Here is a 16,066-nt window from a genome sequence, read left to right as displayed (position 1 = left end):
GCTCTGGTGGTGCAGCCACACCACAGCTGTTCCTTTTAAGGGTGACAGCCGCCTCTCACAGGTCTGACCACACCCCTACCGCACCCTACCCCACCCCACCCCACCCACGCGCGTGCGCACACTCACATTCCACTCGCTTTGGACTCCAATGGGAGAAGCTGCTTGGGGACTCTTGTCCATTATCAAGCTACAGCCACCCCCACCAACCCTCACCAAAACGGACGTGTTGGCTGCCCGCAGAACCCCAAAGCCGGAGCCGGTGGGGTCGACCTTTGCACAAGCTAGTGCATCGCAGAGGTGCCCCTCCACAAACGAGCAGCCCCCGAGACAAAATTGGGGACAGACAGGGACTCCTGGCTTCCCTCGAGGCCTCCAAGGGCACCTGCCCAAGGCCACCCAGAGAGCTGCGGCCAAGGCACCGGAGCGGAGCGGCGGGGAGCCAGACCTCCCAGCCGTCGGTGGGGGCGGTGACCGCCAGGGGCCTTCCCACGGCTTGACCTGCGCGTCACCGCGGGGGCGAGGGGGCGCCTGATTGCCAGGGGCTACGGCGCGGAAAAGGGCCCTGGGAAAGGGCGGTGGCGGCGCCCCCGGGGCGGGGCCGGGGCGGGGCCAGGGCGGGCTGACTTCCAGGCTGGGAGCCGGCACCACCAGGCAGAGACCTGGCAGCCAGCTCTCACCATGAAGCGGCCAAGGGAGCCGAGCGGCTCCGACAGCGAGTCCGACGGAGCCATCGACGTGGGCCGGGAGGGCGAGCTTAGGTAAGAGCCGGGGTGGGGAGTTGGTCGCGCGGACAGACTCTGCAAACGCGGAGACTAGTCCTAGATGTCGCCTCACCAGACGCAGGGGAGTGGCCCGCAGGGGTGTGTGTGTGTGTGTGTGTGTGTGTGTGTGTTGGGGTGCAGTGTGTGCAGTTACACGCACGAGGGCCTGAGGTCCGGTGTGACCTGGACCATTGAGGGCTCAGGATGCTGGTATGGATGGAGGCAGTGTTCAGCTTGCAGGTCTGATGTCAGCGGGTCTGGTGATCTTTCTGTCCAAGTGCCCCAGTGAGACTATTGGCGAGGAGTTTTTCTCCCCAAAACTCTTAAGAAAAACCCTCCGAGGCTGTTGGCACCACACCCCCTCCCCGGAATCTGCTGACTGTACAGAATAACCACCCTTTCCTGGTTTTACCCTAACTGTGCACTTTTCATAGAGTACTCAGAAAGCTGCCAGGGGAAGAAAGACTTCTGTCCCCTGAGCAAAGTGGACTTTGAATAAGGTTTTGACTTTTTGAAGAAAATAATAGCTGACTTGCCCGTGGTCGATGCGCCGGCCTAGGCTCCAGTTTCTGTGCGCTGCTGCCCATGTCTCTGGGCTCTTGAGAAATATCCTCCCGCCTCGAGCACAAACGGCCCGCAGAGAGTTCTGCTACTTCCCGGTTCTGTGAACAACCTAAGCTTCAGTTTCCTTATCTTAAAATGAGTAGAAATAACAGACCCAACCTCATGGAAATATTGGGGAAATCATACGAGATAGAGTGCGTCACGGCTCAACACAGGGCCCAACACAGGGCCTAGCGCAGCAAATGTTTAATGAGTGTCAGGCACCCAACACGTGATGCCTGAAGTCCTGCAAGAGCTTTGCTGGCTTGGATCCCAGCCCCAAATCTCCCACCGACTCCCCATGTGGCCTTGGGCCATTGCTTTTCCTTTGTGAGCTTGTTTGCTCGCAGTGAAATAGGGGGGACAGGAGGAGCTCTCTGCTGTCTCCTGGCTTGTTCAAATCTGACTCTAGAATGGAATTGGAAGCGGGGGTTCAGTTTATTCTTAGGAATGCTTTTGAGGGCATTTCTTAATTTCAATGATCTTGTTTCTGAGACCAGAGGATCCTGCCTCCATCACAAATCCTAGTAAAATTCCACCAGCTTTCAATCATTTATAGTTCATAATTGGAGGGAAGGCAAGAGATATTCTCCTTGCATCCTGTATGTTAGGTTTTGGGAGCCACAATATAATTTCCGTGCAACTTTTTAGCATTTATTAAAATTCCCCACCCAAGGACGTACTTATTAATTTGAGAGAGAGAGAGAGGAAGGGAAAGAAAGAGAAAGCAAAAGAAACATCGATGTGAGAGAGAAACATCGATTGGTTGCCTCCTGTGGGCGCTCCGATGGGAGATTGAACCCGCAGCCTGGGTATGTGGTCTGACTGGGAATCGAACCTGCAGCCTATTGTCCGAGACAATGCTCCAGCCAACCAAGCCACCCAGCAATGGGGTAGCCTTTTAAAGTTGTTTACCAGAAACTGCTCTTTAGAGAAGCAATTCTCTGAGTCTGCGCCTGCTAGGAGCAGAAGGGCCCAGCACTATGTGGTGGTGGTAGTGGAGGAGGGTCTCAAATTCAATGTCATTGGGTCTTCATGAATCAGAGGCAAAAAACTGATACCAGAGAGCTAGGCTGATCAGAGCTGGCTACTGTCTTTTAAGAATTTGCAGCCTGGCCAGTGACCTGCCAGGTCACATAAAGCCCATGGGCAACACAGACGATGGAAGGAGAGACAGACCGTGGGCTGTGAGGGCACCCAAGCAGGGAGAGGTCACTTATAAGCAAAGGTGGCAGGGAGGGCTTCTTGAAGGTGGTGGCATTTGGTCCGTGGTCCAAAGGATCAGTGGGCAGTTTTTTCCTATGCAGCATTTTGTCCTTTCAGCCGGACCCATTTCAAGAGACTGTCTCAGTTCTTAGAGGGGTAGACCCCATCAGAGGAACGAAAGCAGTTGGACATCTGGCAGAGCTGACTTATAGACCCCTCTTTGTAGCACTTGCCAAAGGGCCCTCCCCCCAGCAGACATCAATGCTCCAATTCAGGGATCACTGAACGCTGCCTGCTGTGGCCCAGACCCCGGGCTGGGCGTGGGGGGCCCAGATGCATCCTGCTCAGCCTCTGCCCTCAGGGAACTCTCAGAGAAGAAGAGCTTCATGTACAAAGACAGCCAGATAAACAGTGGCAAGGGCCATGGGACTGGGGCAGCCAGCTTCCCCGGAGGTCGAAGGCAGGGCGCAAACCCCCCTCACTCAGAGATGTGAGAATGAAGAACAGAGGGTGTTCCGTGTCACTGTGGGCATCTGCCTGCTGGTGGTGTCCTGTCCCATCTGTGGGAGTCGCCCACAGAGCTCCTCTCTGAAGCCAGTCTCCTTGCACATGCCAGGACTGAACTGACTGAACTAGCCTCCCCTCCCCTCCTACAAACATTTAATGGGCACCTGCCACATGTCAGGCACTGGGTCAGAGTCTGTGGGTTGTTCCTCCGTGATTTAAGGCACATGGTGGCCTTTGAAGTCAGAGGGACCTAAGTTTGACTCTCACCGCCATTAACTTGGACATTTCTGAACCTCAGTTGTCTCCCTTACAAAACGGGGGTGCTAATACCCACCTCACAGGGTGAGGCTTTGATGAAGTAATGAACCCAAAGCCTGTCTCCCTGTTTTGGCACAAGGTCACTCCCAGTTAGTGCTGCTCTCGAAGGGGCTGCCATTCAGTTGGACGGTACAAGTCCATGAGTGGCAGAGTCTAATGAAAAGACTGGAAGGCTGAAGACTGGATTTACTGGGCAGGGTTCTTTTTTTTTTTTAATCCTCACCTGGGACCATATTGTTTGCTTTTTAAAATTAATTCTAGAGTGAGAGGAGCTGGGCAGTGGGTGGGAGTGGAGAGATGAAGAGAAGCATCGATGTGAGAGAGAAACATTGATTGTTTGCCTCCCGTGCGCACCTCGACCCGGGGGTCAAACCTGCAACCCAGGTGCGTGCCCTGACCATGGATCAAACCCGCAACCTTTTGGTGCCTGGGAAGGAATAATGCTCCAACCAACTGAGCCACCCAGCCAGGGCCGGGCATGATTCTTAACTCTCTGTGTCTCTGTCACTTCATCTATCGAATCATTATTTTTGCTAAATCTAAAATGGCCCCAATACTACTCAGCTCACAGGGCTATTGTGCAATAAATGAGAGAAGTAAGTGTGGACATGCTGTCTGGGATAAAAAGTACTGGCTGTGAGATTTACGAGATGTAGTGATGAATATACGGGCTACATGGGAAGAACGGTAAATTAAAAGCCTGTAGACTTGGAATTTCCTCTGATTTGCTGTGCAGTCTGGAGCAGATCCCTTCCCTTCTCTGAGTTCCTTCATTTTACCAGGCAGCTCAGTGCTGTCTAAAATCCCTTCACTGGGGGCACTGTGATTCTGCCTTTGGCTGATGAAAAACCAGTGGGATTATCTAGAAGGGCCCACAGGGGAGGTCCCAAGGGGAAACTGAGGGTGAGCTCTAGGAGTGGTCAGGACTGGCAGCCAGACCACCTAGAAAACTGCCTCCACCCCAAGAGACCACCCCAGAATTCTGGCTAGGGACCACTGTAGGTCCATGAAGCAGATCTTGGGGGTCAACATATCTTCTCCGGGTCTGTGAAAATCTGCCTTATTTTCAGAGCGTCAGCCAAGAAGCTCTCGCACCTCCTCCCTGTCAGTGTCAGGGCCAGATCACAACCTGGAAGCGAGCAAAGGCTGAGCTCTTGGGAGCTTTAAGGATAAGGGGACTGGAGGGCTATTCAGACATACAGGAAATGGGAATTAAGGAGGGAAACAATGCTGAATTTGGAGCCAGGAGACACAGATTCCCATGCTGGCTTCATTCCTTAGCAGCTGCATAAGCTGGGCAAGCTGCCTTAGCTCCTGAGCCTCAGCATCCTCCTCTGTAAAATGGGGCTTTTGTTAGGCTCACAGGAGGAAAATGTACGTAGCGATGCCAGGAAAACTGTGAAGCGAGGTTTGCCTGTCAGATATGGGAGTGGGATAATACTACGGAGAACAAGGGACCAGGAGACAGAAGAAGACGGCAGAGCCACCTGTCCTGAAAGGGGTGCATCAGCCTCCAACAGATGGTCCCAGAGGAGGGATCAGGCTCAGAGGCAGTGACGTGGGCAAAGCTAACCCAATACCCCTAGAGATGCCTTATCCAGCCCGGGGGGACAAAGGCTGGGTTTCTTGGGGCTTGTCTCCAGTGAGGCTCTGTAAACAAGCTGCCCTACAGATCTCGGGATCTGGCCATGTGATGCCTGAACCTAGCTTGCTAGGCCATCTCTCCCAGGAGCTTTCACTGGTCTCTAACTAGCCCTTCTTGTCCAGATGTTTGGATAGATGCATCCTTTCCCAGACGTGGCTGCCCAAAGCCAGGGTGTAGCGGCAGGACTTCACAAGTGTTGATCTGGTCTCTCTTGCAACTGTCTCTCTTTGAGCAGATGATGAGTATTACCCAACCTCTGACACCAAGAGAATGACCCACGGGGGCTGGGACCTTCCTGGTGAACCACATGCGCATCCATTCCACAAAGGCCTAGGACACGGATTTTATGGTGTCACCTCTGCTTCCCAGTAATGCCAGAGATGAGGGCAGGAAGAGCTCAGCCATGAGCTCGGCCACGTTCCAGGCACTTGCTGAGTATGGGGCAGCGGAGTTGGGGTGGGGGCTACAATAGTGAGTGAGAGAAACATGGGTCATGACTTCCTTACAAACTTGTTGGAGAGACAGATATTATTAACCCAATAATCGTGTAAACACAAGACAGCAAATGGGTGTAACCTGTGAATGCACGATGCTGGGAGAGGGTAAAGTGAGGGAGACCTACCTAGTAGGAAGGGGGATGTTGGAAAAGTCTTCTCCAGGAAGGTGACATCTGAGCTGAGACCTGAGGGTGGTATAAATGATCAGGCAACAGGGCTGGAGCTTGGGGGTGGAGAAATGGGGTGGACCTGAGAATTCTAGTCTGGGGAACAGGGCGTGTAACCATGGGGAGGAACGCAGAGAGCAAAAGAGTTGAGTCTAGGAGGTGACAGGGGCTGGCTGGGCCACCTGAAAGGTGATGGCCTAGGTCCTAAAAACATTGGAAAACCCCTGAGGAGTTTCTTTAAGAGAGGGACAAGATAAGATTTGCATTTAAACGATCACTCTGCCTGCTTGTAGGGAGAAATGGATGCAAAGGGACCCAACCTGACTCAACAATTAACTCTTGCTCTTGGTTGTCCAGATAAAGCTGGCAGAGGCTTCCCTTGCTGGTGTGGCTCAGTTGGTGCAGCAACGTCCAGTACACCAAAATCTTGGGGATTTGATTCCCAGTCAGGGCACATACCTAGGTTTGTGGGTTCAATCCACAGTCGGGGCATGTATGGGAGGCAACAAATCAATCTTTCTATTTCTCTAAAGTCAATAAACATATTTTTAAAATAAAATAAAAAGAAAGAGATGATAGAGGCTTGGTCCTGAGATCGGGCAGTGGGGATGAGGAGCACAGATGTGAAATGTAATCTAGGATTGAGGAGGTGGGGTGGAGACCAAGGAGGATTTCTGGATGGTGGCCAGGTGTCCCCTTGCAGAATTGGGAGACTGAGTGGCTTGGTTGAGATGGAAACCCAGGAGGGAGAGGAGGAGTGTGAAGTGGAGGCAAGCTCGGAGGTTCCCATTCAGGCGGGTGGCATTTTTGCATTTGAAATGACAGCGGAGTTGCCCTGTCTAAGCTTGTTTGTTGACCTGGGCCGCGTGTCTCTCCACCGGAAGCTGAGTGTCTGGAGGGTGGGGCCTGGCTGACCCATCCAGTCTCGCCCTGGGCCTGAATGGGGCCTCCCGGGCCATGAATGGTCCTCGCTGCAACCCAGCGAATCCCCTCCGTTCCAAAAGGTCCTCTGAAGCAGGAAGCAGTTAAGAGGGCGAGCAGATGGGGAGGATTTGGGTCCGTCTGGGCAGGAAGAACCCCTGGGGTGAGCCTCTTCCCCGGACTGAGAACGCCTGGGGTGGGAAAAAATGTCTCTCCATTAGCTGGGCCTTTGTAGGGGAGGCCGACGTGATGCAGATCTGGGGCCTTCTGCGGGGGGGGGGCGCGGGGGGAGCGGCAGGGGAGTGTCCCCAGAATCCCGAGAGGGGCCTGTGACCCAGATGCCGCTCCCCCTCGTCCTCAGCCGTGCTGCGTGGGAGGTGGCGGCAGCTGCAGCCGCCGCGGAGGGCGGGCAGCCGGCGCGCCAGGCCCGTGGGAAGCAGCGGCATCTGCTCTTTCCACGCTCATTCCCAGCGGCTCCTTCTGAAACCCAACCCGCCGGCCGGCCTGCCGCCGCTGGCCCGTGCCCTCTCCTGCCCCGCCCCGCCCAGGATCGCGTTGCAGCAGCCAGAGTGGCCAACGGCCATTCCGATGCCCGCCCCCTAGCAGCCGCAGAGAGGGAGGGGGCGTGGGGCAGGGGCTGAGGTGAGAACCTAGTCCTGCTCTGCGCCCAGCTGTCTCGGGACAGTTAACCCAGTGCGGGGAAGAATTTGTCCCTGAGAGAAATGGCACCGCGACCCCCACCCCCAGGAGAAGGGAGAGGCTGCGTCCCTCCCCTCCCGTCCCTCCCACGCCTGCCCTGTGCTTCCTCCCAGCCTGGGAGACCACAGACGCCCAGCAGGGGGCTGCGCTCGCCCGGAGATCAACCCAGGCCTGGGCGATGCTCCCCAGCGCTGAAAATTTTGCCTTTCTCTTCCTCTCCAGCCAGATGGCCAGGCCCCTGTCCACCCCCAGCCCTTCTCAGATGCAAGCCAGGAAGAAACGCAGAGGGGTGAGTGCCTCAGCCGAGTTGCCCAACAGAGGTTTACCCTGGGTCTCCAGGGCCCTAGCCTCAAGAAACCTGGTCAGAAACATCACCCCAACCTAGACTGCCTGGGTTCAAATCCTGACTCTGCAGGTAGCTAGTGGGATGACTTTGGGCAAGATCCTGAACCTCTCTGTGCCTAATTTCCTCAAGTGTGTCACTGAAACAACGATAGTAGCTACCTCAAAGTGTTGTTTTGAAGATTCAGGGAATTAACGTGACACATTCAGAACAATACATGACACAATTAGCCACTATTATTTACTCCACCCTTCCTTCTCTTCTCTCTGAGCCCAGAACTTTCATTTTTTTTCTCCGGGGGTGGGGGAGTTGAATGAGAGGGACAGAAGAAGGGAGCCCCTGCTTGCTGTTGGCTGTCTTATCGAAGCCTCACTTCCCCCCAGGATGCGGCTGTGTGGGGTCCTGAGACCTGGGAACTAGCAGAGACCAGCCCTGCCCTTCGCTAATAAGGAACCCTTCTGTCCAGCCCAGTGTCTCAGTGCTCTGCTCCCAGAACTGAGATGGGAATGAGATCCAGCTGTGAATGAGAGGCCTTTGCAGCTGGAGAGGGTCCTGCCTAAGGCTCCTCAGGCCTCATAACCCAGCATCTGACGGGAACCCCGGGCCCAGTGGAGGTTCTCTAGGGCCTGCTCCAGGGCTGTGGCCGGTGTCCCTGTTCTGATTGGTTGGTGCTGGACCAGTAGTTTAATGTATTGAATGTCCCCCCTCCCCCCATAGACCAAGACAAGAGATCTGAGTTCTCCCAGCTTTGTACTTCCTTGCTGTGTGACCTTAAACTAGTCACCACCCCTCTCTGAGCCTCAGTTTCTTCCTCCGTAAAGTAAGAACAGACTTATTTCCTTCACAAAAATACTATGAAGGAAAATATGAATCAGTGTCCATCAAGGCACATTGAGCCCTGGCTGTTGTGGCTCAGTGGATTGAACACAGGCCTGCAAACTGAAGGGTCACTGGTTCGGTTCCCCATCAGGCATGTGCCTGGGTTGTGGCCAGGGGTCCCCAGTGGGGGTACCATCCTGTGCAGGGTGTCCCACCCCCATTGAGAGTGTTTGGGATGCAAACTTTCGAGATGGTTTCCTCACACACAATGTTTCTCTCCATCTCTTTCTCCTCTCTCTAAAAATAAATAAAATCTTTTTTATTTTAAAGGCACGTTGAACTACCTGTGAGGAGCCTATGTGTAAATGCTTGTCATTGTCCTTTAGATCATAGAGAAACGGCGTCGAGACCGCATCAACAGCAGCCTTTCTGAATTGCGGCGCTTGGTCCCCACCGCCTTTGAGAAGCAGGTACGTGACACTGCTGATCGTGTCAGAGGAAATCCGTGCGAGTGGCAGAAAGGTCATGTGTCATGGCATCTCTTATTGATTGGTGGCAGCTGCCTGCAGTCCTGCAATGTCATTTACTGATATCTGCCACTGGCCAGGGAGAAGGGGAATGGGAATTTACATTTGTTGAGGTATCTCAGGTGTTGTGGCTTTATGTCCATCACTCCACTTAATTGAATCCTCAAAACGATCCTGGAGAGTAGGTGTTATGCCCATTGCACAGGTAAGGAAACTGCAGTACAGAGAGGTCAAGTAACTTGCACCAGGCCACACAGCCAGTAAATAGCAGAGCAGGACTGGAACAGAGAACTCTGTAATTCCAAAGTGCCCTAACCCTCTACACTACCGACATTTCCAAGGCTAGTTGAAAGTGGAACGGGCTGCTCAGGGAGTGAGCACTCTGACGGTGAACGTGTTAGAGTGGAGGGACGACAGTGGGGGGCCGGACAGCTGCATTAGCCAGACAGCCTCAGAGACTCTCACCCTGCGTTCTGCGGGAGGGCCCTAGGCCGCGGGTCCTCCCTTCTGCTGGTAAGAACGAGTCAGTCATTCCACAGACGTTCACTAAAACCTTCCCAAGACCAGCCACGAACTAGACCTGCCGCCTGCCCTCGAGGGGCTCCCACGGAGAATCTGACCCTCAGGTTTCACCTGGGAGACCAGGTGACACTGGGGGCTCCGAAAACGTTACCCAAGAAAGAGAGGAAAAGCAAGTGCTTTGGGGGTGAGAGGATGAGCTAGATCTTGGGCTCCCCAGAGCACCGGTCCAGGATGTGGGTGAGTTCCGGTGATGGTGTATGAAGCCACGGAGATAGATCCTCTGGGGAGGGTGTGCACAGCAAGAAAAGTGAGCCAACACCACTGGGACACCACAGTTTTAGGGGTCAGGCAGAGCAAGAGGCAAGGTGAAAGGAGGCCCAAGAAGTCATAGACGTCAGAGGAGCAGAGGTTTCTGGAAGGACGGTCAGCAGTGCAGTGTGCAAATGGACTAACATGGGAACTGAATGGAATGTTAGGTTTGAAGCAGAGGCCCCACTGCAGGCAGTGATGGAGCGGGAGGAAGATGAGACAGCTGAGACAGCGAGTGCTGGTGACACCGTGCAGGAGAGGTGAGTGACAGAGGTCACTGGAGGCCTTCACTCTTCTGTCTCCTGTACACACAGGGCTCCTCCAAGCTGGAGAAAGCAGAGGTGCTGCAGATGACGGTAGATCACTTGAAGATGCTCCACGCCACTGGTGGGACAGGTACTGATGCTCTGCCCTCTGGGAGTCATTTATGTAGCCAATCTGTGGGGCTGGGCCCTGGGGATACACTGGTGAGGGCAGCAGACGTGGTCCCTGCCCTCGTGGAGCCCACGGTCCATAGAGAGGCTAAAGCCAGTGCAGGCAGAAAGTTCACGAAGCTCGTCTCTCTCCTTTTTGGAGCACCTCCCTCCGCACTCTCAGTGTCTGCATGCGCAACTCTTTCCTCAACTCCACTCCTTCTCCAACAGGCTGTTCCTACTGACCCCTCCCCCAGGGCCTCATTCAGCCTGAGCCTGCATGAGCTCATTCCCACTGGGATCCCAGTGGGAGCAGCCTGCCTGAGATTTTTAGCCACAGATGGTTCGCTAGTGTGCCCACCACTGGTCTAGCCTTCTGGCTGTTGCGTCCTTGGCATTGCTGGGGTCATATGTCATGCTCACAGCTGAAGATCGGTCACACGGGATTATAATAGAATTCAAGTGTAACTGCTTCCGTTATTTTGAACTGGTCTATTACAATAAAGACATTGAACTGTGGCTTTAAAAAGACTTCTGGACAAATAGAAATTTTGGCAACATGGAGCCTCTCCGTGTATTTTGGTGATTTAACAATTGGGAAGCCTTGGAAGCTCAGCAGACCTTGGCCACAATGTCCTAAGTCCCAAAACCTTAACTTACTCCTTTTGGAGGGGACAGTTGCATTTTAAGCGGCCCAACCTGGGGCTCCTCAGTGTGCAGCGGTGTCACCCGGGGGCAGGCGGGGTCTGGGCCCCACCCCAGAGATTCTGAGGCAATCAGTCTGGGCTGGAGTTTAGGACTCTGCAGGGATGGGCAGCACGCCCGATGGCCCGGATGCAGGTGGTCACTCGGAGAACTTCTGCCAAAGCGACGCACGGCCCACAGGAGAAACTTCCGACACCAGTCAACCGGTGGGGGAGACACTACATCTGTGGTTTCCCAATTAAAAGAAAAATGGTGACAGTATATGGGCAGCATTCCGGAGTTTTGGAATGCCTTCCCTAATGCTATCTCATTTGGTTCTCACAACACCCCGGTGGGCGGGGCGCTGCTGTCCCAGTCTGCTGGCCAGGGCTGTGAGAGGACAGAATTGTGGTTGGACTTGGATCCTGGCCCTGTGACTTCCTAGCTTTATGTCCTTGGACAAATGATTCAACTTCTATATCCCTCAGTTTCTCCATCTCCAAAGTGGGGATAGTAAAGGGTTTTTCATGAAAATTAACTTGGATAATGCAAATGAAGTGCTAATTAAGAACCCAGTAGGTGCTAGTGAAAAAGAACAGCAAGCCCAGAAGGGGAAGGGCTTCACTCCAGGTCAGCAAGGCTGAGTCTGCGGCTGGGCCAGCAGGACTCCAGACACCGTCCCCGCCCAGCTGTCCCTCTGTGGGGGCGGGGGGCCTCAGCTGTGAACCAGGGTCCAGATACTTGCTGCCCGAGTCCTGAGGCCAGTGCTCCCCCGGGGCTGTTCCATGACCACCCGGAGGGTGGTGTGGAGAGAAGGGTGGGTATGGAGAGGCAGTGGGCTGTGCACCTACTCATTCCTCACTGAAATCTGCCAAAGAGAGGGTCCCCGGCTGGTGGCAGCAGCTGAGAGTGGGGTCCTGCTTTCCAGCCTGCCCTTTGGGCTGGATGACAAACTGGAATTCCCGCAGCGGCCAAACTGTGAATGGTAGCTAACGGATAATGTCCTGAGCATTTTTGTGCACCGTTTCATTTTGTCTCGCCCTCCTAGTTCTGTGCAGCAGGCACTGTTCCACGCTAAGGACATAGAGGCACAGAGAGGTTGAGAGACATGTCCGTGGCCAGGCAGCTTGTGAAGTCACCTCCAAAACCTCAGGCTTCACTGCTGCACTGTGCTGCCTTCTCCAAGGGGCGTGTCCCGTCATCCGCCCACATCAGCAGGCAGGGCTGTCCTACACCTCCCCGCAAGCAGCCCTGTCCCACCTGGCGAGTGTCTGCCTGTTACCGTGGTCGCAGTTTCTTCTTTGCATTAGTCATAAACTGCTGAAAGCATCACTTGATGTTTTATAATGCTTCACAGTTTAGTTGACTCATTTGACCCTTACAACCCAGTAGGGATGATGACCTCCCACTTTGCAGATGGAGAGACTGGGACTCAGAGAGGTGAGGTGGCATGCCCAAAGTCACACAGGGAGTGAGGAGGGGAGGCAGGTCCAGAGTCCAGGCAGTCTGCCCCCAGTTTCATTGTGTGTGTCCCCCGCTGGGCGGGCCCTCATCACAGCTCACTTTGCAGGATTCTTTGATGCCCGAACCCTGGCAGTGGACTTCCGGAGCATCGGTTTCCGGGAGTGCCTCACTGAGGTCATCAGGTACCTGGGGGTCCTAGAAGGACCCAGCAGCCGTGCGGACCCGGTCCGGATTCGCCTCCTCTCCCACCTCAACAGCTATGCAGCCGAGATGGAGCCTTCGCCCACACCTGCCAGCCCCCTGGCCTTCCCTGCCTGGCCCTGGTCCTTCTTTCATAGCTGTCCAGGGCTGTCAGCCCCGAGCAGCCAGCTTGCCATCCTGGGGAGAGCGCCAGGCCCCGTCCTCCCCAGCGCCACCTCTCTCGCTTGCCCCATCCCAGCCCTCCGAGCAGTTCCCTTACGCAGAGCTGCTGGCACCGTCTTGCCGGCACGGAGGAATCTGCTGCCCAGTCGAGGGGCATCTTCTACCCGGAGGGTCCGCCCTCTGGAGAGGCCACCTCTCCCCCTGCCGGTGGTCCCCAGCGCCAGGGCAGCCAGGGGCAGCCACATGGCACCCCTCCTGCGGTCTTCTTCCCCCACATCCCCTGGTGTTGGGAGGTCCCCTGCGGCTGCCACTGTTCCTGCCCCCAGGCCCTCTCCCTCCGGGCCTTCTGGGAAGCCTGCTGGGGCTGTGCTCTGCCACTCCTGGGTCTCCGAAATCACAGAGGTCGGGGCTTTCTGAGCTGTATCCCCTCCTCCACCCCCGCCAAGAGTAAGGAAAAATCTTTCCCAGGAGCTCCAGAAGTGGCTCTGCCTTTTCTGCCCTGCCTCCTGGACTGGCTCACGTGTGAAGGCGTCTTCACCCGTCAGAAGCTCCCTCGTCCTTTGGCCCATCTCCCCTCCTCTCTGCTCGGCTCACCTTGCCCACCTGGCCTCCTGGAGCTGTTCCCATCTCAGAGGCTCGGTCCCACCTCTTACCTGCACAGATGAGTCCCGGGAGAGCCCTAAGCACTGTGCACACACCCCTCTCCTGCCCCAGTGTACATGGGCAGCAGGCATGAGTCTCGGCTCTGGGAACACAGCTGTGACCTAAAAAGCACAGCAGCTGAGGCTGGCTGCGTCCCAAGAGAGACCAGACCCTGATCAGGAGCAATGACTGGCTGCAACCTTCCCAGGCTCCAGGGGCCAGAACATAGGAACAGGGCGGGCCACAGAGAGGTTTCCCAGGGACCGTGCCTGCCTCTGCCCACCTGTCTTCGGCCCACCCCATCGCAGCAAATCACAGGACAGACCTGCTGCCCACCATGACCAAGACACTTCCCAGCTGCAAACACCCAGCATCCAGCCGACCAATAGTGCCCTGCACACAGCTGGGAGGCTTCCCGGCAGCAGTAAGGCCCCACAACAGGGTGTCCTTACCACCAGGCCTGGGACAGCGCTCAGACGGCAGCCGGGACCCAGCAAAGAGCGCCTGGCTCTCCTCTCATGCCTCCCTCCAGGCGTGTGGTCCCTGTCGGTCGCACAGTCGTGTTCCCACGTGATGCCTCCCCACCCCCCCAAGAGGGTTCCTCTTGGGATTCAGAGCCAGACGTTTGTGCGGCCTGGTCTGCATCCGGCTCACGGAGCCCAGACTGCTAGGACAGCCAGGGCCTGTCAGGCAGGACAAAAATAACTGGGAGGAGGGGCGAGAGGAAGGACACTCAGAGGCACTCTGGCCCTGCAAGGTCACCCAGTGGCTCTAGGGCCTGAGATCCTATTCACCCAGGATTCCACGCAGCTGGCGCTGTTCCGAAGCCATGTCGTTACCCAGCACCGACCCCAACGGAGGGGACAGATGACCCAGTGACAGTTCCCTGTAGAAGAGCAGAATCTGGACAAGATGTGGGCAGATCCAAGGCTGACATTGTGGACCAGTGTTGCCAGACCTGTTGTTAAAATGTAGTGACACATCTGTGCTGGGTGGCAAACACCTGCATCTCCTTAGTGGCTCTGAGTGTCCCCTACCGCATGGCTTTGCCCCCAGGACCCCCCTGTGCTGGTTAATGCCTGTCAGACCCCAGGTTATGGGATCCGCCAGCTGGCAAGTTGTTTGTTGGTGCTTATTTTACACTGGTTGTTAAATACTGCAAATGTCAGGCTGGGAAGATTCTCCCACCGCCGCCCTTTGATAGAACTACCCTCCCCAGAGGCTAAATCGAGGAGACTCCCTGGGCTCACAAGTAGTTGGCAAAAGCCTGAGGGAAAAGGGGCCTGTTCAGAGAAATGGGTCAGAGGACAGAGGTCATTTAAATGACCCAGAAAGCTGTTTTGCAAAGGCAAATTCCTCAAGGAGGCATGAAGTGCTCAAATAATTCATTCACTCCCCTGTGTTGGTTCCATCAGGTAGCTGTCCTGCACCCACCTGAGAGCCTGGAGGAGAGAGGGTGTAATTTCAAGGAGAAGGAGGGCAGGGCTCAGCAGGCTCCCAGTGATTGGGATGGGGTGGGGGTGGGGCGGGGGTGTTGGGCGGAAGGGTGAGACCAACTCCAACTTTCTCACAAAAGGCAAAAGAACGCCTTTGCCCCTCCCCCTCTTTCTCCCACTCCTCCCTGTTTGGCTGTTGCAGGTGATGGATGACTCACTGCTCCCAGGATACAGGTCAGTCCTGTGGTTTGGCGACTTCCTAGCCTGAACATTCACTCGTAGTGGGACTGTGGGAATCCCATGTCCGTGCTTCCAGCACCCAACTCCAAAAGAATCTGTTGACACCAATGAATGAGGTGGAAATGGCCCAAGAACTTGAGCATCTGCATTGGTCTGGGGTTCATTCTCCCTGAGAGATTTTTCGAGGGGAAGCTGTGGATGTAATTGTTTCTGTGGTTGAGGATTTGTACCTTTTGTTTCTATTCCCAAGCCTTTCTGGTGCCCCGACTCCCACCCCATTGCTGGGGTTGGTACAGACATCCAATAAAGGTTTTTTTTATTCTTCTTCTGGAATTCTGGGAACATCGGAGTATCTCTGGAGTCTGTCCACTCCTCCCTGAACCCACAGCCACCCCCCTGGACTGCCCACATCACCTACCCCCCAGGGCACTGTCCTGCCCATGTCACCCCAACCTCTTGCTTTATCAGTTGTTTTCTGGCAGTCACCAGAGAGAGTCAAACTCTGTATCATTTCAACTCTGGTTTAAAATCCTTACTTTCCCAGCTGGTGTGTAGCACAGTGGATTGAGTGAGTGTGGGCCTACAAACCAAAGGGTTGCCGGTTCAATTCCACGTCAGGGCACATGCCTGGTTTGCAGGCCAGGTCTCCAGTAGGGGGTGCATGAGAGGCAAGCACACATTGATGTTTATCTCCTTTCTCTCACCCTCTCTAAAAGTAAATAAAATCTTTTAAAAAACCCCACTCTATTAGGCTATTATTCCAAAGATAAAATCTAAACTTTTCCTCCTCTGGTCTCAACCTCACTTCCAGCCTTATTTTTTACCAACCACAGTCTTGTTGCCTGTGCTTCTCCACCCTAGCCCACCTCCATTTTCTCAGCATCCCAACCACATTCCCACCTCCCAGACTTTGCATATGCTGTTCCCCCTCCCAGAATGCTCTTCCCCTATCCACAGGCCTTGACTTAAAAGTCACCTCC

The 16,066-nt window shown here is 55.0% G+C and overlaps 1 protein-coding gene across 2 annotated transcripts; it reads left to right on the top strand.

The window, feature by feature from the left end:
- The first annotated feature begins 620 nt into the window (after nt 1-620).
- HEYL (hes related family bHLH transcription factor with YRPW motif like) lies at nt 621-15,413 on the top strand. 2 transcript variants are annotated; one of them, XM_037032565.1, is made up of 5 exons: nt 621-758; nt 7,547-7,613; nt 8,873-8,956; nt 10,159-10,240; nt 12,512-15,413. In XM_037032565.1, exons 1-5 carry the CDS (start codon nt 679-681, stop codon nt 13,183-13,185), a joined length of 987 nt encoding a protein of 328 aa, XP_036888460.1. In that variant the 5' UTR covers nt 621-678; the 3' UTR covers nt 13,186-15,413. The 2 variants fall into 2 exon arrangements, with proteins under 2 accessions (XP_036888460.1, XP_036888461.1); XM_037032566.1 differs by lacking the exon at nt 621-758 and adding an exon at nt 6,704-6,788.
- Nucleotides 15,414-16,066: the final 653 nt, after the last annotated feature.

The sequence above is a fragment of the Sturnira hondurensis genome, unplaced genomic scaffold, assembly GCF_014824575.4.
Source record: "Sturnira hondurensis isolate 20B ecotype Veracruz unplaced genomic scaffold, ASM1482457v3 Scaffold0021490, whole genome shotgun sequence".
In the NCBI taxonomy this organism is placed as follows: Eukaryota; Metazoa; Chordata; class Mammalia; order Chiroptera; family Phyllostomidae; genus Sturnira; species Sturnira hondurensis.
This window is presented reverse-complemented; position numbering and strand designations above follow the sequence as displayed.